General features: G+C 42.7%; 3 protein-coding genes and 1 long non-coding RNA gene across 6 annotated transcripts; 2 read left to right on the forward strand and 2 right to left on the reverse strand.

Moving 5' to 3' along the window:
- Window positions 1-33: 33 nt before the first annotated feature.
- On the reverse strand, window positions 34-3,498 carry LOC135514980 (protein mono-ADP-ribosyltransferase PARP12-like). 2 transcript variants are annotated; one of them, XM_064938751.1, is made up of 7 exons: window positions 3,067-3,498; window positions 2,646-2,781; window positions 1,802-2,070; window positions 1,556-1,643; window positions 1,308-1,438; window positions 950-1,098; window positions 34-749 (listed from the first exon to the last, which is right to left on the reverse strand). In XM_064938751.1, exons 1-7 carry the CDS (start codon window positions 3,336-3,338, stop codon window positions 112-114), a joined length of 1,683 nt encoding a protein of 560 aa, XP_064794823.1. In that variant the 5' UTR covers window positions 3,339-3,498; the 3' UTR covers window positions 34-111. The 2 variants fall into 2 exon arrangements, with proteins under 2 accessions (XP_064794823.1, XP_064794824.1); XM_064938752.1 differs by lacking the exon at window positions 3,067-3,498 and having other exon boundaries at window positions 2,326-2,736.
- A 4,644-nt stretch (window positions 3,499-8,142) lies between these two features.
- Window positions 8,143-13,920, forward strand: LOC135514983 (uncharacterized). The gene is made up of 3 exons (XR_010451754.1): window positions 8,143-8,578; window positions 13,405-13,518; window positions 13,648-13,920. It is a non-coding gene; the product is annotated as an uncharacterized LOC135514983 (long non-coding RNA).
- Window positions 13,921-13,947: 27 nt separating this feature from the next.
- On the forward strand, window positions 13,948-15,328 carry LOC135515116 (protein mono-ADP-ribosyltransferase PARP12-like). The gene is made up of 6 exons (XM_064938939.1): window positions 13,948-14,086; window positions 14,168-14,249; window positions 14,432-14,519; window positions 14,623-14,753; window positions 14,917-15,068; window positions 15,179-15,328. Exons 1-6 carry the CDS (start codon window positions 13,948-13,950, stop codon window positions 15,232-15,234), a joined length of 648 nt encoding a protein of 215 aa, XP_064795011.1. The 3' UTR covers window positions 15,235-15,328.
- A 2,971-nt stretch (window positions 15,329-18,299) lies between these two features.
- Window positions 18,300-21,773, reverse strand: LOC135514982 (protein mono-ADP-ribosyltransferase PARP12-like). Of its 2 annotated transcripts, none has more exons than XM_064938753.1 (7): window positions 21,334-21,773; window positions 20,913-21,048; window positions 20,056-20,324; window positions 19,810-19,897; window positions 19,562-19,692; window positions 19,216-19,364; window positions 18,300-19,015 (listed from the first exon to the last, which is right to left on the reverse strand). In XM_064938753.1, the coding sequence occupies exons 1-7, from the start codon at window positions 21,603-21,605 to the stop codon at window positions 18,378-18,380; spliced, it is 1,683 nt and encodes a 560-aa protein (XP_064794825.1). In that variant the 5' UTR covers window positions 21,606-21,773; the 3' UTR covers window positions 18,300-18,377. The 2 variants fall into 2 exon arrangements, with proteins under 2 accessions (XP_064794825.1, XP_064794826.1); XM_064938754.1 differs by lacking the exon at window positions 21,334-21,773 and adding an exon at window positions 20,580-20,676 and having other exon boundaries at window positions 20,913-21,038.
- Between the last annotated feature and the right edge of the window lie 828 nt (window positions 21,774-22,601).

The following is a 22,601-nucleotide window of genomic DNA, read 5'->3' on the forward strand; positions in this document are numbered from 1 at the left end:
CATGCTCTACCAACACCTAAAAAGGACACATCATTTCATAAATACAATTTATTTATACATAAAAAGGTAATTTCCCCCTAAATTTCAAAAGAAAAAATTGACTACCAAGACTTATAGATTATCTAGTGATGCCATAGATTTACTTTTTGCTTTCATTTTAGTAAACTGTGATCTTGTACTTGATGGAGGTGCGTGTGGTATGGAGGTCATAGAGCCGACCCAGGGTGGTGGAGGAGAGACATAAGTCATCAGACCTGACTGAAACAACGGATGTGTCACAGAGTTCAGGGAGCCAAACTGTGCAGAAGCATGTGTCAAGGTAGGTCTGGGGGTTCTCTGTCCTGTTGGGCAAGGAGATCTGAACCTTGCATTGTTGGGCAGCACAGGGGTGGCTGGTGAGCGTAGCATGACTGGAATAGATGTCCAGTGCATGTTGTGGTGGCTCTGGTTCTGGACAAAGTTAGGTGGTGGAACATAGGTCCCAGGCCTGGACCCTTCCCTGTACTGAATGAGGTACTCTGGGTAAACTCGGTGCTTCCCGACCACCACAAATACAGAGGGGTTGTAGATATCATCCACACAGCTGTCATAGGAGATGGTGTGACTTCCATCTTTTGAAGGGTTGCAGAGGTAGCTGGAGTGTCCTTGCGTGTAGTTTCCCACCAGCACACGACAAACAAACATGGACCTGACTCCTGACTGGCTGGTGTAGCTGTGGGAGAACTTGGCATCCTTAGAGAAGTAGCTTCCTGGAAAGAGATGGGTTAGAATTAGAACAATCACACTGAGTGTGACATTAAAAAGACATTTGTTTTGTCAACATTTCCACTGTATTTCCACAATGTGACGTGAAAGAGAATAGCAAAAAAAATGCCATTTCCACGTAACATAATAAATCGTTATATAAACTTAAAAATCTAATAGATATCACATGAAATACAGAACTCACCTTGCCCATAGGGCGTTCCTTGTGTTCCATCCATCCTCCAGGCTATGTTCTGCAGGCATATAGCGTCCACGTGTTTAGAGTCTGTTCCATGGAAGAGCTGCTTCTCATTCCCTTTCCCTACATTTGCCTTTCTCATCACATCTCCTTGCCTTGGGAGAGGAACAACATATTCATTTGTCAAGTATCGTCATTGGCAGGCTACCTCATAGCGTTTTGCTGCTAGAATCTAAGTACCAGTTACCTTTAACATGTTACATCTGTTCGCATATGTTATGACTGCTTTGATTAACGCAAACAATATGAACATATTTCTTGGGTAGATTACATTTCTTTTGGCATGAGGATTTGTGATTCTTACCACGAAAAGACCTCCCACAGAATCCGATTCTGCACCCTCTCAATAGTCTTCACACTGAAGCCAGTCATAGTTTGGTGGAAAAGATCCAGAATATTCTTGTGCTCAGCTGAGGAACTCTGCAGAGCAACCCTCTAGAGGGAATGCATTTGAAAAGAACATCCTTTTACCAATGTAATAGCTACCAATCTAATAATGCACTGCCTTCTGACCAGATGGAAGATCTTATGATTTAAAAAGTGATTATGAACCTTGAATCCAGTTTCAGGTACTAAAGATTTATCCCAGTGACTGGGTAAAGCTTTGGATTTCAGCAGGCAGTCATCAGAGTCTTTTTTGCTGACGATGAGTAGAGAAAGTTAGACAGCATTATAATAAAATACAATCAGTACAGTATAATCTTATCTACCTGGCAGCTCTTTTTCCTAATTTATATCCAATAGCAAATTGATCCCGAGGACCGAGGTTAGTGTAGTCTACTCTACAAGGTCTCTTACCAAAGTGTGTTACTAGCATCATTAGTATGCCCGATTGCCTGGATGTTGCGGTAGGTGGACAACATGGATGCCACCAGTTCATTAGGTACTCCCCTCTGCTGCAGGGTGTTGAGCGGGTGGGGCTCGTAGAAGTCGTGAGACCTGTCACAGTCCACATCTGCAGCACAGGTTCCTGTAATGTAGCGCCCACAGACGTGGAGTCTTCTGCAGCTCCCTTTGTCAGGACAGTAACCGTACTCTCCACTACCTTTGTTGTATGTGAAGCAAACCTGGAGACAAACACAGACCACTCCTGATGAGGGCTTGATAAGTGCAAACTCTGTTTAAGTGCATCAGTCCCAATTCAAGTACATCAGTTTTACAGATATCCCCACGCTCAGTTTAGTACACATACTTGGATGATAGCCTCAAGTCTGTGAATTCATCAGTAGTCCTTTTGGACGTGGGAAAATACACATTGAATATACAATGCCTATAAGACAGGCGTGTGCCTTTCCAAATCACGTCCAATCAATTGAATTTACCACAGGTGGATTCCAATCAAGTTGTAGAAACATCTCAAGGATGATCAATGGAAACAGGATGCACGTGAGCTTAATTTGGAGTCTCATAGCAAAGGGTCTGAATTGGTATGGAAAAAAGGCATTTCTGCTTGTTCTTTTTAATACATTTGTAAAAATGTCTAAAAAACGTTTTTTTCTTCGTCATTATGGGGTATTGCGTGTAGATTGAGGATTTAAAAAAAAATAAAAATAAAAATATATTAGAATAAGGCTGTGATGCAACAAAATGTGGAAAAAGTCAAGGGGTCTGAATCCTTCCCGAATGCCTATGACGCACATACTGGGGGTAAAAGGGCGTTGTCATTCTGCAGCAGTAATGTACACAGCTCCTTCCTGTCCAGTTCCTCCAGGTGGTGCTGTCTCAGGACTCTGATGTTGTGCTCTGACGTCAGCTCATGGCAGAGACGGCATCCTTGTCTGGAAATCGCAAGAACGAGAGGCGATTTCTGATGAAGCTCTTTAAAACATATATTAGCTTTTCCTTAAATGTCAAATCTACAAACTTACCACGAACCTGTAGCAATTGACATGTATACTGTAGTGCATTACCTGTCACATTCTGTAAGGCCACATGGAATTTAGAACATTTCAGAAATACTAGTAGAATGAATAGAAGTAATATGAGGGGTAAATGGCTTCCGGAGTAAAAACAAATCAAATCAAATTTTATTTTAAACAAACAGTAAAGTAAAGAAAGTTTACCTCTCATTGGATGGACATGTTCCATACAGGTAGAACTTACACAGGTGTAAATTGCTGCAGCCACTACATCCTTTAGCTCTGCATAACCTCATCTTCGTCTTGGCAACTATCAGTTTGTTTCCCTTCGAGACAGCCCTGGTAAACATCTCCTGATTCCCTAAAACACTTTCCAGGTCATCTTCCATCGTGCTAATGTTGGCACGCAATTCTCCCAGCTCAAAGGACCCATTATGGGCACAGAGGACCTTGTAGATCAGAGCTGTTGTATCCATGTCCGTCACCGTAGGACACCTGACTGTTGGCCCTCGCAAAACTGTACATATACTGTCAAATCTGAAGTAGAACGTTGCTCTCCGTTAACTACAAAATGCGACAAAAACATTTCTGACGAAATGAAACTTACAGTATATGTAACTCCTCCCCTATTATGAAGGTAGCCAAGTAAAATAAACAGGCAATGGAACACACTAATGACGGTACACACCCTTTTAAATACGGCACATTGAACTCTGTCCGAGTGGCATGCGGAACCTTCATTTACATCACAATAGGCCTGCTAGACACACAGTAGCAGCAGTAGTGATTCATTGATTCAGTTTAATCTAAAATAAAGAGGATTTTTGTTCCCCAAAAAAATCAGTTTCTGACATGAGGGTGTTTCCAAATCTCTTAGAAAAGAGTAGGCTTGTCCAAAAAACATTGACAATCAATGATCTGAGTTTATTCAGTTTAAAACACAGACATCAAACTGGTTTCATTTACAAAATGTATGGACTGTCAGCAGACCTGTGTAAAGGAAACATGCTCAACAAATTCATATGTGCAAAATTACAAATGTCTGGTTTGTTGGTAACAGCTTTACTGTTATTTAGCCCTTACAGGTAAAGATACACAGCTATACTAGATTTTTGATACGCAAATGAAGTGATCATTCATCATTTTAATACATTTTCTTTCTAATTTTCTTTTCTTTTTTAAATGTTTGCCATCAAAACATTCTACTTACTGCTCCATCCTGACAAAGGCAAATTATTGCAGAAGGCATTTGTTTTTTTCATTGGTGTCCCTCCTTTGAGCTGTTGGAACACTGTACAGTGACTCAGGAGGAGATCTAGTGGTGCTTGTTGTGGTAGATAGTGGACGATAGAAGGCACCCGTCGAGGGAGAGAACACCCGAGATAGGTTGCTTGCTGAGGGGGAGAGTGTGCTTGGAGATTTGCTTGACGTGGAGGGGGAAGTGTGTGAGAGAGTTTGTGTGTAAGTTGGGGAGTATGATGAGTGAGAAAGTGTGTGATAAGGTGTGCTCAGTGAAGATGAAGGGGATAGTGAGTGAGAGGTACTGCTGGCAGGGAGTGTGTGAGTAGTGGTTGTTGAGCGGGTGTGAGCCAGAGATAGGGGGACAGTTAAAGGGGAAAGTGCAGGAGACAGTGTGCTGGCTGAGAGAGTGAGTGTAGGAGTAGGGGTGGGGGGTTGGAGAGCCAGTCTACGAGAGGCTGTGCTGGCTGGGGTCGTGAGTGTAGGAGAGGGGGTACTGGCTGGAGTAGTGAATGTATAAGAGGGGGTGCTGGCTGGGGTAGTGAATGTATAAGAGGGGGTGCTGGCTGGGGTAGTGAATGTATAAGAGGGGGTGCTGGCTGGGGTTGTGAGTGTAGGAGAGGGGGTACTGGCTGGAGTAGTGAATGTATAAGAGGGGGTGCTGGCTGGGGTAGTGAATGTATAAGAGGGGGTGCTGGCTGGGGTTGTGAGTGTAGGAGAGGGGGTACTGGCTGGAGTAGTGCATGTATAAGAGGGGGTACTGGCTGGGGTAGTGAATGTATAAGAGGGGGTACTGGCTGGGGTAGTGAATGTATAAGAGGGGGTACTGGCTGGGGTAGTGAGCGTATAAGAGGGGGTACTGGCTGGGGTAGTTAGTGTATGAGAGGTTGTATTGGCTGGGGTAGTGAGTGTGTGAAAGGGGGTACTGGCTGGGGTAGTGAGCGTACGAGAGGGGGAACTGGCTGGGGTAGTGAGCGTACGAGAGGGGGAACTGGCTGGGATAGTGAGTGTGTGAGAGGGTGTACTGGCTGGGGTAGTGAGTGTGTGAGAGGGGGTACTGGCTGGGTTAGTGAGCGTATGAGAGGGGGTATTGGCTGGGGTAGAGAGAGTACGAGAGGGGGTGCTGGCTGGGGTAGAGAGAGTACGAGAGGGGGTGCTGGCTGGGGTAGTGAGTGTGTGAGAGGGGATACTGGCTGGGGTAGTGAGCGTACGAAAGGGGGTACTGGCTGGGGTAGTGAGTGTGTGAGTGAGGTTTGCAAATGAGGGAGTGAAATCTGGGCCTAGGGTGGTATCCACCAATTGAGAACTTAGGGCTGGCTTTAAGAGGACTGGAGATTGACTGAATGTTAATGGGGTTTGGTCAGGTTTTGGGAGAAGCCGCGAGGCGGGAAGAGAACGGGTTGGATTAGAGGAAGTTGTGGCTGCAGTTTTAGATGGACGCAAAGTGGATGGAACTCTCTTCGATGTGGTAGCAGCAGCTGTGGCTTGAATCCGGTTGGATTTTAGGGTTAAGGAAGTGGATTGGATAGAGACTGTCTTGAGTGGAGCTGGAGCCAAAGAGGTCCAGTGCATGACGCCATCATCATATCTGATGAGGAACTCGGGGTACACCTGGTGCTTTTCAAAAACCACATATATGGATGGGTTCAGGACATTGTCCACACAGCTGTCATAGAGAGTGGGGCTTCCCTCACCTTTTGGAGGGGGACGACGGAGCGCCAAATTGAACCCGATCGAACATCTCTGGAGAGACCTTACAATGGCTGTGCAGCGACGCTCCCTATCCAACCTGACCGAGCTTGAGAGGATCTGCAGAGTAGAATGGAAGAAACTCCCCAAATAGAGGTGTGTCAAGCTTGTAGCGTCATACCCAATAAGACATGGCTGTAATCTGCCAAAGGTCCTTCAGCAAAGTACTTAAAGGGTCTGACTACTTACATAAATGTGATATTTCAGTGTTTATTTTTTATAAATTTGCTAACATTTCTAAAAACCTCTTTTTGCTTTGTCATTATTGGGTAGTGTGTGTGTGGATTGGGGGGGCAATTTAATCAATTTTAGAATAAGGCAGTAATGTAACAATGTGGAAAGGCAAGGGATCTGAATACTTACCCTCAGCACTCCTCTCTATCTTATGAACCAAATAGCACTGTACACCATTTTGCAACAAACCACTAGTCTGAATGTTATTGTGAAGAAGCAGTGACCAGTGGCATTTGTTTAGCTTAAATCTAGTGACATTAATAATGTGAACATGTTTTGCATACAGTGAGGGTGTTCAAACGATCTTGGGCATCATTCATGTTTTATCCAATTCCTCCTGGGCGAACTTCATTATTTAGCTTGTACTCCAGTGCGTTTTGAAGTACCTTGTTTCTGCCAACTCCCATCAACTAGCTGGCAGCAGCTCCCAAGGTCTGGGATCTGGGTGCTTCATTAAAGGCCTAGTGCAGCCACAAATTAGATTTTTCTTTGTTTTAAATATTTCTACACTGAGGTTGGGATAAAACTGCAATGATAATGCACATTTAGTGTAAGAGCTGTTTGAAAAGACTGCCTGAAATTTCTGCCTATTTTGGTGGGATGGAGTTTTGGCAATTGGTTAATAGAGCAATAAGAAATAGTTCCAAACCTCACTGCCAATTACAGCTAATTTGAGATTTTTATCTCCAATCTGACCACTCCCAGACAATCCTGGCAAAATGATTGCTTGAGAAACGACTCTTTACAAAGGAGCTTTCTTTTTGACCATTGTTTTAAATTAAATAAAAATCAGTGAGGTAGTTGTTACACAAACTATTTGATATTGAGATAAATATAGCTGCATTGGCCCTTTAAACCATCTGCGCTGTGCCACTGCGGCTCAGTGTGTATGTGCTACCACTTAGTGGTGAGTCTACAGTAATACAGCAGAATTATGGTGCAATTCAACAACACAACCCTAGGGGGATGTTAACACTTTGATCGTCGCTGGATCCACAAACTGTACCTTTCCCCACTTTAACTCAGACCTACATAATTATACTCAACAAAAATAAAAAGGCAACATGTAAAGTGTTGGTACCATGTTTAATGAGCTAAAATAAAATATCCCAGGTATTTACTGCACCAAAAGCTTATTTCTCAAGTTTTGTGCACAAATTTGTTTACGACCCTGTTAGTGAGCATAGTCAGGTGTAGACGTGTCAGGTGTAGACGCAGATTATAGTTTTTCAAATGAACCTCTGACTCCTCCAGTCGCTATGCGGTCGATACATAAAGTATATTATTTTTTGTTTGCTGAAATCCATACTTTTTAATGAAACGTTAATCAAATGCAACCTCATTGAGATTCAATTGGCACAGGGACATGCTGAGTTGACATTTTAGAGCAATTGCAATGAGGCAACAGTAGGTGTTTGTATTTGATTAACGTTTTATTAAAACGTATGGATTTCTTCAAACAAAGAAAGGCATGCAACAACAGAGGACAAACATCGGGTAAGGGTTTAAGACTGTACATTTTTTAAGCATGGACTGCAGAGATTCCAATGAGTCGGAGGTTAATTTTAATAACTCTAGTCTGCACTCAACTCCCTGGAGGAGTTGATATAATTGGCTTGGTCAAAGAGAAATGCCGCGTTCAAAACAACTGGGAACTATTGAATCTCTGACTTCAGTGCTTTCAAGAGAACTTGGAACTCGAGCTCCGACAAGGGAAAAAATAAAAGGCCACTCTAAATTATGCAATTTTGTCACACAACACAATGCCACAGATGTCTCAAGTTTTTAAAGTAACGTACAATTGGAATGCTGACTGAATGAATGGCCACCAGAGTTGTTTCCAGATAATTTAATGTTAATTTCGCTACCATAAACTGCCTCCAACGTCGTTTTAGAGAATTTGGCAGTACGTCCAACCCGCCTGACAACTACAGACCACATGTAACCACGCTGCGTTCAAAACAATTGGGAACTCGGGAATCTCTGACTTCAGTGCTTCCAAGACAAGTTGGAACTCAGGGAAAAAACGAGCTCAGACTAGGAAAAATAGTTTTGAAAGCTCACCCAACTCGGAATTCGAGGTCGGGAACTCGGACCTCTTCCTCGAGTTCCGATTTTCCGACTTGAAGATCGCTAACCTCGTGGTTTTTGAAGTTCCCAGTTGTCTTGAAAGCACTTATAAACCGTGGACATTAAACATTTGCACATGCTGAAAATTCCTGAGCTCAAAAGTATTACAAGTAATTTGCATTTATCAGGGAGCTTAGAAATATTCTGAGTTTGTAGATAGAGTCCGATTTCATTGACGAAATGTATACCTTTTTTTTGTTGCCCTAAACGATTTATTTTATATCTCGGTGTATAACGGAAACAAACGTAATATTGGTAAAACGAAAGTTAGATGATACAAACCTCAATGATTTAATGATGGTTGCAATGATTTTCACCTGTGTACATTTGATCTATTAGAGGACTGCAATAATAGTAGTGAAAGGTAAGCATACATATATATTGTACATGAAGTTTTATGTCCAAATTAATGTATATGAATTGTTATTCTAACATTTTGTTCATGCCTGCTCTCTATGATCACTTTAGAAATGGTCCAAAATCGGGCAGCGTTGTCTAACTTCTTTATTGCTTTGGGGAGGGTTCTGTGGTTTTTGATGGGCACAGGGGATGGTAGTGCTTTTTCCTCCGGGTTTACATTCGCCCGTTTGATGGTTTTACTTAATATTTTCTTGCAACCTAGCAACATTTCCTCGCCTGCTTACATACGCCTCCCATATATCAATGTTTTTGGTACTTAAACAAATAATAATCTTGTTTTTTTACTTAACACGTTTTTTTTAAACTGCATTGTTGGTTAAGGTCTTGTAGGTAATCATTTCACTTTAAGGTCAACTATACCTGTTGTATTCGGCGCATGTGACAAATAAAATGTGATTTGAAACTGTTGTGAAAATCCTATTTGAATAACGGTGCAAAAGCCCTGTGATTTTTAATATTTAATTCCATTCAGATAATTTAAAATCCAATTGTATTTATTTATTTGTCACGTACAAGTGTTTAGTATATGGTTATTGCGGGTGTAGCGAAATGCTTTGAGTCTACTCTCGACAGTTAAAAAATAAGAATTAAAAAAAAAAAAATCCCCAATTTCGTGGTATCCAATTGTTAGTAGTTACTAGCTTGTCTCATCGCTACAACTCCCGTACCGGCTCGGGTGAGACGAAGGTCGAAAGCCATGCGTCCTCCGAAACACAACCCAACCAAGCCGCACTGCTTCTTAACACAGCGCGCATCCAACCCGGAAACCAGCTGCACCAATGTGTCGGATGAAACATAACTCTCGACAGTTTATTAGGTATAGAAAACATAGTAGCATGCCAGTCAGGCTGTATTTTACGTTTTGATACTCTGATGCGTTGTCTGTTGCGGATCATCATTCTCCCAAATCGTTTTATAATAATGTAACCACATCCCTCCAGCAGGCACAGTCATTCAGGAAAGCGTAGTACGTGCTCTACCTCTCTGATCCGAGTGGCTATTCCTCGTGCACCTAAAACTCATAATGCTTAAATAGCCTATAGCCTAAATATTTGTAATTTAACTTTTTTAAATGCATTACCTTTTATGTGTGGCATAAACACATTTCATATAATCTGACGAGGCTATTTCAAATGTATCCTGTATGCTACCTGCGCACATGTGTCCCAAAGTATAATTCCAGCATCCAAACTACAGATTATGGTGTTGAAAACGCAAACCATGATGTTGATGCACCCGAAGTGACAACCTGGTCTCAGAGCATTTCGTATTATTCTTAACATAAATCCGAAACACACTATTTCATGTGATACAGCATGTTACATTTCATATGGTATGTATTAATTTGTGGATGTCCTTCACCCATTTCGTATGATACGTTACAAATTACAAGATGTACTATATTTGATGACCGGCTTCGATACGGGTCTTATGTAGCAAAATTTGAAATATATATATTTTTTTACATTGGATAAAAGTAGAGACTAGGAGATAGAAAATAGTATATAATACACTGCAGTTGAGGAACAATGGGAAAGTAATTATGTTTTGAAAGTTGATAAACTTGTAACCTCACGTTTGAGAAAATGGCCCCTGAAAGTTTTTGTACCTACTAGAGAGCTCTTCTTTGTCTACACCCATTCAGCATTGTTCACACCTTCTTAAGATTTAGCCTCAATCATCACTTTAAGGATTAACATGTGAGGCTATATACTTAACAACCGAAGATTTCAAGACTAAAGGTTTGTTTATTCTATGGGTGTGTTCTTAAATTTAATCTGGATTGCCAGAGTGTGCTCTGGGTGTTCGTAAACACAGAGCGTTGTCAGACTGTCTTACCAAAATTCAGAGCGTTTCTCTCTCGGAGTGCTCAGAGCGCTTACTCGACGCTCTGGCCGAGGAGTAGGGTTGATCCGAGCGTTCTGACCTAACAGCAGCAGTCAAGCACCCAAGCTAACTGGCTAATTTTGGCTAAATTTTGGCTATCTTGCTAACTACTAGAACAGCCCACTGACCATTTTACTCGCCTGAGCAGAGCTGGTTAGGCTGTTTTATTGTTATCCAGAGCATTGGTGACTGCAGCTGTGCTGCTGGCAACAATTTAATAAATATTTTTTTGACAACGTTTATTGACACCATATTCAATGGGTGTTGAGTGTTCATAAATTCATGTTATTATTCTGCGCTCTGACACACTCAGACGAGAGTGCTCTAAAATCTGAGGAGATAGCCAGAGCGAATTTACCAGCTACGCCTATCGAAAGTTGTCGCAGTGACACCATAAACATTCTATTGAAATAGTTAGTTATTTGCACAGTGGAGTCTTTTGTTTAGACATGCAGCTAGCTAGCTAGCTAAACAATGAACCACAATCTCAACTCATAATGTTACTACCCTGCATGAATCTGCAGGTAGCTAACCAACCAGGTTCAATGTTAGCTGGCTAACATTAGGCTATAACTAGCAATGCAAATGGTTCAGAGATACTAATAATATTACTACACAGATCATACACGTAACGTTACCTAGCTAGCCAGCCAGCTAACATTAGCTAGTTAGCTAACAGTACACTTTATCTTGAAATGAAAACAACTTTCTGACAAAATTAGAAACAACCAAATACAGACATTTGAAGGAGATGTATCTTCTGCTTGGATAGTTCCATCTGTGCTAATGACTTAGTGTCTTTAATTCCAGTTTGTCTACAAATCTATAATTAATATGTTGGATTCGTGTCTCCATCTCAACCAAAAATCTAAGTTAAAGAATAGGACTAAATCAAACTTTTGCTATGAGAGATGGGTTTATCTACAGAGCAATTCAGTTGAGAAATTCCTGTTCACAAATCAGTGCAACATAATGTAAAGTGTGACTTAGGTTATTCTGAATTGTTGAATGAATCCCACATATTCTCAACCATTTGAGACAGAAATCACTCTTATGGGATAGGCCTTTTCACACTGCCTCATCATTATTAGTTTCCCAATCTATAATTTTATTTTCTACAGCCAACTATGGAAGGTTTGTTTCAATCTGGTATTTAAAAATATATATTTTTTTACTAATCTCACTTCTGCAGAAAGTGTCTCACTGAGTAATAGGTTCCCAAATTGCCTCACAATTGACCATTTCTTTATTTCTCTCCTCTGAAATTGTATTATTGTGAAACACACTTCCTCCGTTCTAGTAATTGTCAGGTGATTGGCAGAATGAGTCAGAAATGCTGTTGTCGTTTAGCTGTGAATGTCATCTTGAGATAAATGCCAGAGTTGTTCTGATACTCTCACTGGAAGTTTTTAACTTTATATTCAAAGAGCAAATATGAAAATATATGCTGACTATTACTTGTTTATACATACTGTATAAAAAAAACGGAGCAATTCAGTGATCTCTAATTGTCTACATTTTTTCAAATATAGCTATTTACTCTATTGCAAAAGTGATATTTATTTGTATTTGTCAACACAACCAAATAAGATTTTTTTTAGGAGATGTATCTTCTGCTTGGATAGTTCCATCTGTGCCACTTTAATTACAGTTTGTCTACAAATTAATAATTGATATGTTGGATTCACATCTCCCTCTTAAACAAAAATTGAAGTTAGTTTTTTTCTTATAGTGGAAATAACGTTGAAGATCTAACATTGTTTCAAAGGTACAAATTCAACATATTTTATACAAAGTTCGACAATGTTGAAAATTGGTTACCATGATGACATAGTCCTGTGGTTGAAATTTCACCCTCAAAACAACAGTTTACATTGATGACCTTTTGCAAATCCATTGTATTTTAAACATAGATTCCATGTCACAATACGTTGACAAATTACATTGAAACGTTGATTCAACCAGTTTGTGCCCAGCAGGTATGCTTTCCTTATTGGTTGTGGTGCATTGGCACGAAACCTGTTGGTGGAATTTTTTTGGCAAATATAATTATAGCATAAACATTTTGAAAATCAGATTTCCAACTAGCTGATCATTGTCTGCAGCCGGTTCTGATCATAGTGTAGGTCTACTGAAACAGGAAGGCAAAGTTAATTTGTCTGTGGTGGTCGGCGAACCCTCAACCTTCTGGCCTGTAGCCATCGACTGTGCCACAAAAGCATGCTGAAGTGGCAAAGTTGATATCCAGGTTTATAAACACAGGGTCGCTACAGTTATTGTTATTTGTGGACATATATATTTTTTTAGTTAATTCTATAAGGAGAGAGTGTGTTCACTTTTTCTGCAGTACAAGGGGGGGGGTCGTTTGAAAATATTAACATTGGGGAGGGGTGCATTTCTTTTATGGCACCTCAAGTTGTTTGTTGTCGGTGAGGAAGGAGATCTGTCTGTTCTCTGTCAAGGGGTACTGCAAACAAGGAGGTAAAGTTAAAGAGGAGAGCGTTGCTGGGATGTTTAACTTTCCCACATTTGCTTTGGCAGAACACCTGAGACCAGGGGAACTTTTTGCCCCTTTTTTTACTCAGGCAGAATCCAGGATAGCTGGCTGGGTATGAGTTTATCTAGATCTAAAGGTTGTCAGTAGATACACAATACCATATCCTCCTCATAGGACAACATACAACCATGTACTGTACATCCACAATAATGGACTATGTTGTACTTTATTTGATAAAACTTTGAAAGCAACACTAGAAGCCTAGCATCGATTTTGTGAATGGAGGCCATGGCAAGATATTCTGTTGTCCTTCTGGCTAACAAGAGTCTCATGACACACTGTTACATAACTGTAACATCTGTTATATAAACCTAACGTCTGTTCAGATGAATGCTATAAAAGGCCCTACAATTGGGAAGTGAAGAATGGTCAGACTTCGTTTGCCCTGCCAGAAAAACAACGATCTAGAGAGACTTCTGTGACTCTTCTAAGATACAAAGGTGCAGATGGTTATATCATATTAAACTAGATACAAATATTTCACAGTGTGAAGGAAGTACATTCTTGGTATGGGAATTGGCAATGGGGATTGGTTGCTTTACCATTGGCATTTTCTTATGGCTTCACAGCGAGGGATCCAAACTGTGTACATTTTGAAGCCATGAGCCGCGGATTCAGTGAAGTTCAACGTCCCTCCACAGTGTCCTCAGTGACCGAGCCCATGTGTGTACTCACCACAGAGTGGGCGTGGTTCTGGGAGGACGAGTACGGCAAATGGATCCAGTACGCATCCATCGTAAGTGGTGTAAAACACTCAAACAGGCTGCTGTGTTATGAGGACAATAATAGAGATAGTAAAACGTTGTTCCGCTTGAATTTGAGTTTTTTCCTATAAATCACAGAAAGAGAGATGCACAGATGGCAGCGCCATGCTCTACCGACTGAGCCACACAGGACCCATGCACAGATCCATCACCAGTGAAGACCTTGAGAAAAGGTTCCAGGAGGATCAAAGTGCTGTGGTGAAGTTCACTGCAGGCCAGCAGTCTTATGAGCTGAGTTTCAGAGGTAACACACATCAACACTCTTGCACAAAATATATTTAATTTACAACAGACATGGTTCAAATAGTTATTCTCATAATTACAGACATGACGCAAAAAAACAAAAGATACGGTACTGTAAGGATGGTCAGGCGTCGTCCTGTGTTTGTTTCAACTGCAGACAGCAGGTAATGTACGGATGAGGATGAACTAAGAGGATGGTCACCATGTTCTGTATTTAACCTAATAAACACTCACAATTGCATAATCAATATTTGAATAATAAGTGGAGGAATAAATATAGTTATTCAATTGAGCAACTTATTTTCTTAGTGTTGAATGTCATGTTCTCTTTTATATTTATCCTCAGGACAAATAGAACATACAAGTCCTCTCAGAATTTCAGAGATGTTCCTGGATTTTGGGACAAGTCTGCCATACCTGACATTGGATATAAGGTCACTTGTTTACATGTGGTTATTCTGTTTAGGCTTACAGGAAGGTTAGTGTTCAACTTTTTGTTTTAGCAGTGACAACTATTTTGTTTTCCCCCTCCTGCAGACAGTCACTCTTCTGAGTTCTGACAGGGACTATCAGAAGGTCCAGAGACTTTTCAACAACACCATGAGGGGCTTCCAGATCACCAGCATCGAGAGGGTCCAAAACAGGGACCTCTGGGAAGTCTTCCAGTGGTATGTTTACATCAACTCTCACACACAATCCTAGCATGTTACTTCCAAATACTATGTAAACTCTCAAACACAATCCTAGCATGTTACTTCCAAAATGCTAAGTAAACCCTGGCTTGAACAAGATTATGGGGAAGCAGCTAATGTTTTTACCCCTCTTTCTCAGGAAAAGAGATTTGATGAAGAAAAACAATGGGGGTAAAAGCTGCAAGGAGCTTCATCTCTTCCACGGAACGGACCCAAAACACGTAGACGCCATTTGCAGAGATAACTTCGACTGGAGGCTGTGTGGAACCAATGGAACTACGTATGGCGAAGGTACCTCATGTTAACCAACTGTCAGAAATGTAGTCAGATTTTAGAAGCAGTCATGATCTCATGATAGTCAGTCATTTTGTTTTACTGATGATCTTCTCTGTTTGTTTTAGGGAGTTACTTTGCCAGGGATGCCAAGTACACAGCTTCACCAGCCACTCAGGAGTGAGGTCCATGTTTGTTTGTCGGGTGCTTGTTGGTGACTACACACGGGGGAAGTCGGACCTCCGTCGTCCCCCTCCAAAAGGCGAGGGAAGCCCCACTTTCTATGACAGCTGTGTGGACAATGTCCTGAACCCATCCATATATGTGGTGTTTGAAAAGCACCAGGTGTACCCCGAGTTCCTCATCAGATATGATGATGGCGTCATGCACTTGTCCTCTTCGGCTCCAGCTCCACCAAAAACTGTCTCTATCCAATCCACTTACATAGTCCAATACCCAGCATCCAACCAGATTCAAGCAGCAGCTTCTGCTACTCTGCAAAACCCTCAAGTTCCATCCACTTCCACTTTGAGTCCATCTCAAGCAGCCACCACTTTCTCTAATCCAACCAATTATTTTCCCCCTTCACGTCTCCCAAAACCTGGCCGAACCACATTGGGATTCAGTCAATCTGCAGTCATCATGAAGCCAGCCCCAAGTTCTCAATTGGTGGATACCACCCTAGGCCAAGCTAATTGGTCTTACACTCCCTCATTCAGCAAACTCCCTCATAAACTCATTATCCAAGCCAGCGCCCCCTCTCGTACACCCACTACCCCACCCAGCACCCCCTCTTGTACACCCACTACCCCAGCCAGTATCCCCTCTCCTACACTCCCTACCCCATCCAGTACCCCCTCTTACATACTACCTACCCCAGCCAGTACCCCCTCTTATACACGCATTACCCCAGCGAGTACCCTGTCTTATACACGCGTTACCCCAGCCAGTACCCCCTCTCGTACACCCAGTACTACCCCAGCCAGTACCCCCTCTAGTACACCCAGTCTCGTACACCCACTACCCCAGCCAGTACCACCCAGTACCCCCTCTCGTACACCCACAACTCCAGCTAGTACCCCTCTCGTACACCCAGTACCCCCTCTCGTACACCCAGTACCCCTCTAGTACACCCAGTAGTACACCCCCTCTCGTACACCCACAACTCCAGCTAGTACCCACCCAGTACCCTCTCGTACACCCAGTACCCCTCTCGTACACCCAGTACCCCTCTCGTACACCCACAACCCCAGCGAGTACCCCCTCTCGTACACCCACTACCCCCCAGTACCCCCTCTCGTACACCCAGTACCCCCTCTCGTACACCCACAACCCAGTACCCCTCTCGTACACCCAGTACCCCTCTCGTACACCCAGCTACACCCAGTACCCCCTCTCGTACACCCAGTACCCCCTCTCGTACACCCACAACCCAGTATCCCCTCTCGTACACCCAGTACCCCCTCTCGTACACCCAGTACACCCTCTCGTACACCCACAACCCCAGCGAGTACCCCCTCTCGTACATCCAGTACCCCCTCTCGTACATCCACAACCCCAGCCAGTACCCCGTTTTATGCACCCACTAGGCCACCCAGCATCCCCTCTCGCACACTTACTCCTTCAGCCAGTGCCCCCTCTCCCACACTTACTCCTTCAGCCAGTGCCCCCTCTCCCACACTTACTCCCTCAGCCAGTGTCAGCCCCCTCTCCCACACTTACTCCCTCAGCCAGTGCCCCCTTCCGCACACTTACTCCTTCAGCCAGTGCCCCCTCTCCACACTTACTCCTTCAGCCAGTGCCCCCTCTCCCACACTTACTCCCTCAGCCAGTGCCCCCTCTCCCACACTTACTCCTTCAGCCAGTGCCCCCTCTCCCACACTTACTCCCTCAGCCAGTGCACACTTACTCCTTCCCAGTGCCCCTCTCCCACACTTACTCCTTCAGCCAGTGCCCCCTCTCCCACACTTACTCCTTCAGCCAGTGCCCCCTCTCCCACACTTACTCCTTCAGCCAGTGCCCCCTCTCGCACACTTACTCCTTCAGCCAGTGCCCCCTCTCCCACACTTACTCCCTCAGCCAGTGCCCCCTCTCGCACACTTACTCCCTCAGCCAGTGCCCCCTCTCGCACACTTATTCCCTCAGCCAGTGCCCCCTCTCGCACACTCATTACCCCTGGCACTGCCCACACTCACACACTCACTCGCTCAAGCAACCCCTTTCGCACACTCAGTACCCCTGCCAGGCCCCCTTCTCGCACATTTTCCCGTTCAACTGACACGCTCACACCCGCTCAGGCTCACACCCACTCAACGACTACTACTCGGACCCTCTCTGCCAGTAGTACCTCTCACCCACTATCCCCTTCATCCTCATTGAGCACACCTTACCACACACTTTCTCACTCCCCCACTTACACAGACTCCTCAACACTCTCAGGGTTTCACCACTCCACATCGAGCACTACTTCTGACACATCTTCTACTACTATCACATCATCTAGAGTGCAGGAGTTGATTAAACAATTTGGTGGTCAAAGTTCAACCTGTTGAAAATGTGTAGTGTTTCTGAATGATAATTGCCTTTTCATGTCAAATATGCATAGTTGGTGTGTTAAACCCTTGCAACAAACAAACACAGTAGGTTGGTGGCACCTTAATTGGGGAGAACGTTCTCGTGTTAATGACTGGAGCAGAATAGGTGGAATGGTATCAAACACAGTTTCCAGGTGTTTGATGCCATTCTCCCCTCAGCAGCCTCCTGTGATGTTCAACTATTAACCAGGAATATGATGAGCATGTTTCCTTTACTCTGGGACTTCTGTTCTGCTGACACATTTTGTAAAGTATTTGGATTTCTGTGTATTCAACTAAATAAACTAAATGGCCAATAGAAAGTCATTGACTGGATGTTTGTTTGACTAGTGGTGTGGAGTAATGCAGAATAAGTAGGGTGCAGTTTACCAACATCAACCCTAGGGGGAAGAAAACACATTTAAAAATGAGGGGGAAAAACAATAAATGTTGTATGCAGTTGTGCATTCAGAAACTACCATGACTGCATTTACACAGACAGCCCAATTCGGATTATTTTGTCAACACACGATATATGCCATTTATCAGACTCTTATCCAAAATGATTTACAGACATGCATGCATTCACTTTACGTATGGGTGGTCCTGGGAATAAAAACCACTACCCTGGCATTACATGCACCATGCTCTACCAACACCTAAAAAGGACACATCATTTCATAAATACAATTTATTTATACATAAAAAGGTAATTTCCCCCTAAATTTCAAAAGAAAAAATTGACTACCAAGACTTATAGATTATCTAGTGATGCCATAGATTTACTTTTTGCTTTCATTTTAGTAAACTGTGATCTTGTACTTGATGGAGGTGCGTGTGGTATGGAGGTCATAGAGCCGACCCAGGGTGGTGGAGGAGAGACATAAGTCATCAGACCTGACTGAAACAACGGATGTGTCACAGAGTTCAGGGAGCCAAACTGTGCAGAAGCATGTGTCAAGGTAGGTCTGGGGGTTCTCTGTCCTGTTGGGCAAGGAGATCTGAACCTTGCATTGTTGGGCAGCACAGGGGTGGCTGGTGAGCGTAGCATGACTGGAATAGATGTCCAGTGCATGTTGTGGTGGCTCTGGTTCTGGACAAAGTTAGGTGGTGGAACATAGGTCCCAGGCCTGGACCCTTCCCTGTACTGAATGAGGTACTCTGGGTAAACTCGGTGCTTCCCGACCACCACAAATACAGAGGGGTTGTAGATATCATCCACACAGCTGTCATAGGAGATGGTGTGACTTCCATCTTTTGAAGGGGGGCAGAGGTAGCTGGAGTGTCCTTGCGTGTAGTTTCCCACCAGCACACGACAAACAAACATGGACCTGACTCCTGACTGGCTGGTGTAGCTGTGGGAGAACTTGGCATCCTTAGAGAAGTAGCTTCCTGGAAAGAGATGGGTTAGAATTAGAACAATCACAGTGAGTGTGACATTAAAAAGACATTTGTTTTGTCAACATTTCCACTGTATTTCCACAATGTGACGTGAAAGAGAATAGCAAAAAAAATGCCATTTCCACGTAACATAATAAATCGTTATATAAACTTAAAAATCTAATAGATATCACATGAAATACAGAACTCACCTTGCCCATAGGGCGTTCCTTGTGTTCCATCCATCCTCCAGGCTATGTTCTGCAGGCATATAGCGTCCACGTGTTTAGAGTCTGTTCCATGGAAGAGCTGCTTCTCATTCCCTTTCCCTACATTTGCCTTTCTCATCACATCTCCTTGCCTTGGGAGAGGAACAACATATTCATTTGTCAAGTATCGTCATTGGCAGGCGTTTGCTGCTAGAATCTAAGTACCAGTTACCTTTAACATGTTACATCTGTTCGCATATGTTATGACTGCTTTGATTAACGCAAACAATATGAACATATTTCTTGGGTAGATTACATTTCTTTTGGCATGAGGATCTGTGATTCTTACCATGAAAAGACCTCCCACAGAATCCGATTCTGCACCCTCTCAATAGTCTTCACACTGAAGCCAGTCATAGTTTGGTGGAAAAGATCCAGAATATTCTTGTGCTCAGCTGAGGAACTCTGCAGAGCAACCCTCTAGAGGGAATGCATTTGAAAAGAACATCCTTTTACCAATGTAATAGCTACCAATCTAATAATGCACTGCCTTCTGACCAGATGGAAGATCTTATGATTTAAAAAGTGATTATGAACCTTGAATCCAGTTTCAGGTACTAAAGATTTATCCCAGTGACTGGGTAAAGCTTTGGATTTCAGCAGGCAGTCATCAGAGTCTTTTTTGCTGACGATGAGTAGAGAAAGTTAGACAGCATTATAATAAAATACAATCAGTACAGTATAATCTTATCTACCTGGCAGCTCTCTCTCCTAATTTATATCCAATAGCAAATTGATCCCGAGGACCGAGGTTAGTGTAGTCTACTCTACAAGGTCTCTTACCAAAGTGTGTTACTAGCATCATTAGTATGCCCGATTGCCTGGATGTTGCGGTAGGTGGACAACATGGATGCCACCAGTTCATTAGGTACTCCCCTCTGCTGCAGGGTGTTGAGCGGGTGGGGCTCGTAGAAGTCGTGAGACCTGTCACAGTCCACATCTGCAGCACAGGTTCCTGTAATGTAGCGCCCACAGACGTGGAGTCTTCTGCAGCTCCCTTTGTCAGGACAGTAACCGTACTCTCCACTACCTCTGTTGTATGTGAAGCAAACCTGGAGACAAACACAGACCACTCCTGATGAGGGCTTGATAAGTGCAAACTCTGTTTAAGTGCATCAGTCCCAATTCAAGTACATCAGTTTTACAGATATCCCCACGCTCAGTTTAGTACACATACTTGGATGATAGCCTCAAGTCTGTGAATTCATCAGTAGTCCTTTTGGACGTGGGAAAATAAACATTGAATATACAATGCCTATAAGACAGGCGTGTGCCTTTCCAAATCACGTCCAATCAATTGAATTTACCACAGGTGGATTCCAATCAAGTTGTAGAAACATCTCAAGGATGATCAATGGAAACAGGATGCACGTGAGCTTCATTTGGAGTCTCATAGCAAAGGGTCTGAATTGGTATGGAAAAAAGGCATTTCTGCTTGTTCAATTTAATACATTTGTAAAAATGTCTAAAAAACGTTTTTTTCATCGTCATTATGGGGTATTGCGTGTAGATTGAGGATTAAAAAAAAATATATATATATATATATATATATATATATTTTAGAATAAGGCTGTGATGCAACAAAATGTGGAAAAAGTCAAGGGGTCTGAATCCTTCCCGAATGCCTATGACGCACATACTGGGGGTAAAAGGGCGTTGTCATTCTGCAGCAGTAATGTACACAGCTCCTTCCTGTCCAGTTCCTCCAGGTGGTGCTCTCTCAGGACTCTGATGTTGTGCTCTGACGTCAGCTCATGGCAGAGACGGCATCCTTGTCTGGAAATCGCAAGAACGAGAGGCGATTTCTGATGAAGCTCTTTAAAACATATATTAGCTTTTCCTTAAATGTCAAATCTACAAACTTACCACGAACCTGTAGCAATTGACATGTATACTGTAGTGCATTACCTGTCACATTCTGTAAGGCCACATGGAATTTAGAACATTTCAGAAATACTAGTAGAATGAATAGAAGTAATATGAGGGGTAAATGGCTTCCGGAGTAAAAACAAATCAAATTTTATTTTATTTTAAACAAACAGTAAAGTAAAGAAAGTTTACCTCTCATTGGATGGACATGTTCCATACAGGTAGAACTTACACAGGTGTAAATTGCTGCAGCCACTACATCCATTAGCTCTGCATAACCTCATCTTCGTCTTGGCAACTATCAGTTTGTTTCCCTTCGAGACAGCCCTGGTAAACATCTCCTGATTCCCTAAAACACTTTCCAGGTCATCTTCCATCGTGCTAATGTTGGCACGCAATTCTCCCAGCTCAAAGGACCCATTATGGGCACAGAGGACCTTGTAGATCAGAGCTGTTGTATCCATGTCCGTCACCGTAGGACACCTGACTGTTGGCCCTCGCAAAACTGTACATATACTGTCAAATCTGAAGTAGAACGTTGCTCTCCGTTAACTACAAAATGCGACAAAAACATTTCTGACGAAATGAAACTTACAGTATATGTAACTCCTCCCCTATTATGAAGGTAGCCAAGTAAAATAAACAGGCAATGGAACACACTAATGACGGTACACACCCTTTTAAATACGGCACATTGAACTCTGTCCGAGTGGCATGTGGAACCTTCATTTACATCACAATAGGCCTGCTAGACACACAGTAGCAGCAGTAGTGATTCATTGATTCAGTTTAATCTAAAATAAAGAGGATTTTTGTTCCCCAAAAAATTCAGTTTCTGACATGAGGGTGTTTCCAAATCTCTTAGAAAAGTGTAGGCTTGTCCAAAAAACATTGACAATCAATGATCTGAGTTTATTCAGTTTAAAACACAGACATCAAACTGGTTTCATTTACAAAATGTATGGACTGTCAGCAGACCTGTGTAAAGGAAACATGCTCAACAAATTCATATGTGCAAAATTACAAATGTCTGGTTTGTTGGTAACAGCTTTACTGTTATTTAGCCCTTACAGGTAAAGATACACAGCTATACTAGATTTTTGATACGCAAATGAAGTGATCATTCATCATTTTAATACATTTTCTTTCTAATTTTCTTTTTTTTTTAAATGTTTGCCATCAAAACATTCTACTTACTGCTCCATCCTGACAAAGGCAAATTATTGCAGAAGGCATTTGTTTTTTTCATTGGTGTCCCTCCTTTGAGCTGTTGGAACACTGTACAGTGACTCAGGAGGAGATCTAGTGGTGCTTGTTGTGGTAGATAGTGGACGATAGAAGGCACCCGTCGAGGGAGAGAACACCCGAGATAGGTTGCTTGCTGAGGGGGAGAGTGTGCTTGGAGATTTGCTTGACGTGGAGGGGGAAGTGTGTGAGAGAGTTTGTGTGTAAGTTGGGGA

Source organism: Oncorhynchus masou, chromosome 26 (genome assembly GCF_036934945.1).
Source record: "Oncorhynchus masou masou isolate Uvic2021 chromosome 26, UVic_Omas_1.1, whole genome shotgun sequence".
Taxonomy (NCBI): Eukaryota; Metazoa; Chordata; class Actinopteri; order Salmoniformes; family Salmonidae; genus Oncorhynchus; species Oncorhynchus masou.

Bases quoted from the DNA above. Each gene is read 5' to 3' on its own strand.
- LOC135514980 (XM_064938751.1), bottom strand. From the start codon at position 3,338: ATGGATACAACAGCTCTGATCTACAAGGTCCTCTGTGCCCATAATGGG. The intron at 1,099-1,307 runs GTAAGAATCACA...TCCTCTCCCAAG, and splicing joins CTGTGGGAGGTCTTTTCGTG to GCAAGGAGATGTGATGAGAA. The intron at 750-949 runs GTGAGTTCTGTA...ATCTCTTTCCAG, and splicing joins AGGAACGCCCTATGGGCAAG to GAAGCTACTTCTCTAAGGAT.
- LOC135514982 (XM_064938753.1), bottom strand. From the start codon at position 21,605: ATGGATACAACAGCTCTGATCTACAAGGTCCTCTGTGCCCATAATGGG. The intron at 19,898-20,055 runs GTAAGAGACCTT...ACTCATCGTCAG, and splicing joins GATGCTAGTAACACACTTTG to CAAAAAAGACTCTGATGACT. The intron at 19,365-19,561 runs GTAAGAATCACA...TCCTCTCCCAAG, and splicing joins CTGTGGGAGGTCTTTTCATG to GCAAGGAGATGTGATGAGAA.
- LOC135515116 (XM_064938939.1), top strand. From the start codon at position 13,948: ATGCTCTACCGACTGAGCCACACAGGACCCATGCACAGATCCATCACC. The intron at 14,087-14,167 runs GTAACACACATC...TCATAATTACAG, and splicing joins TTATGAGCTGAGTTTCAGAG to ACATGACGCAAAAAAACAAA. The intron at 15,069-15,178 runs GTACCTCATGTT...TGTTTGTTTTAG, and splicing joins TGGAACTACGTATGGCGAAG to GGAGTTACTTTGCCAGGGAT.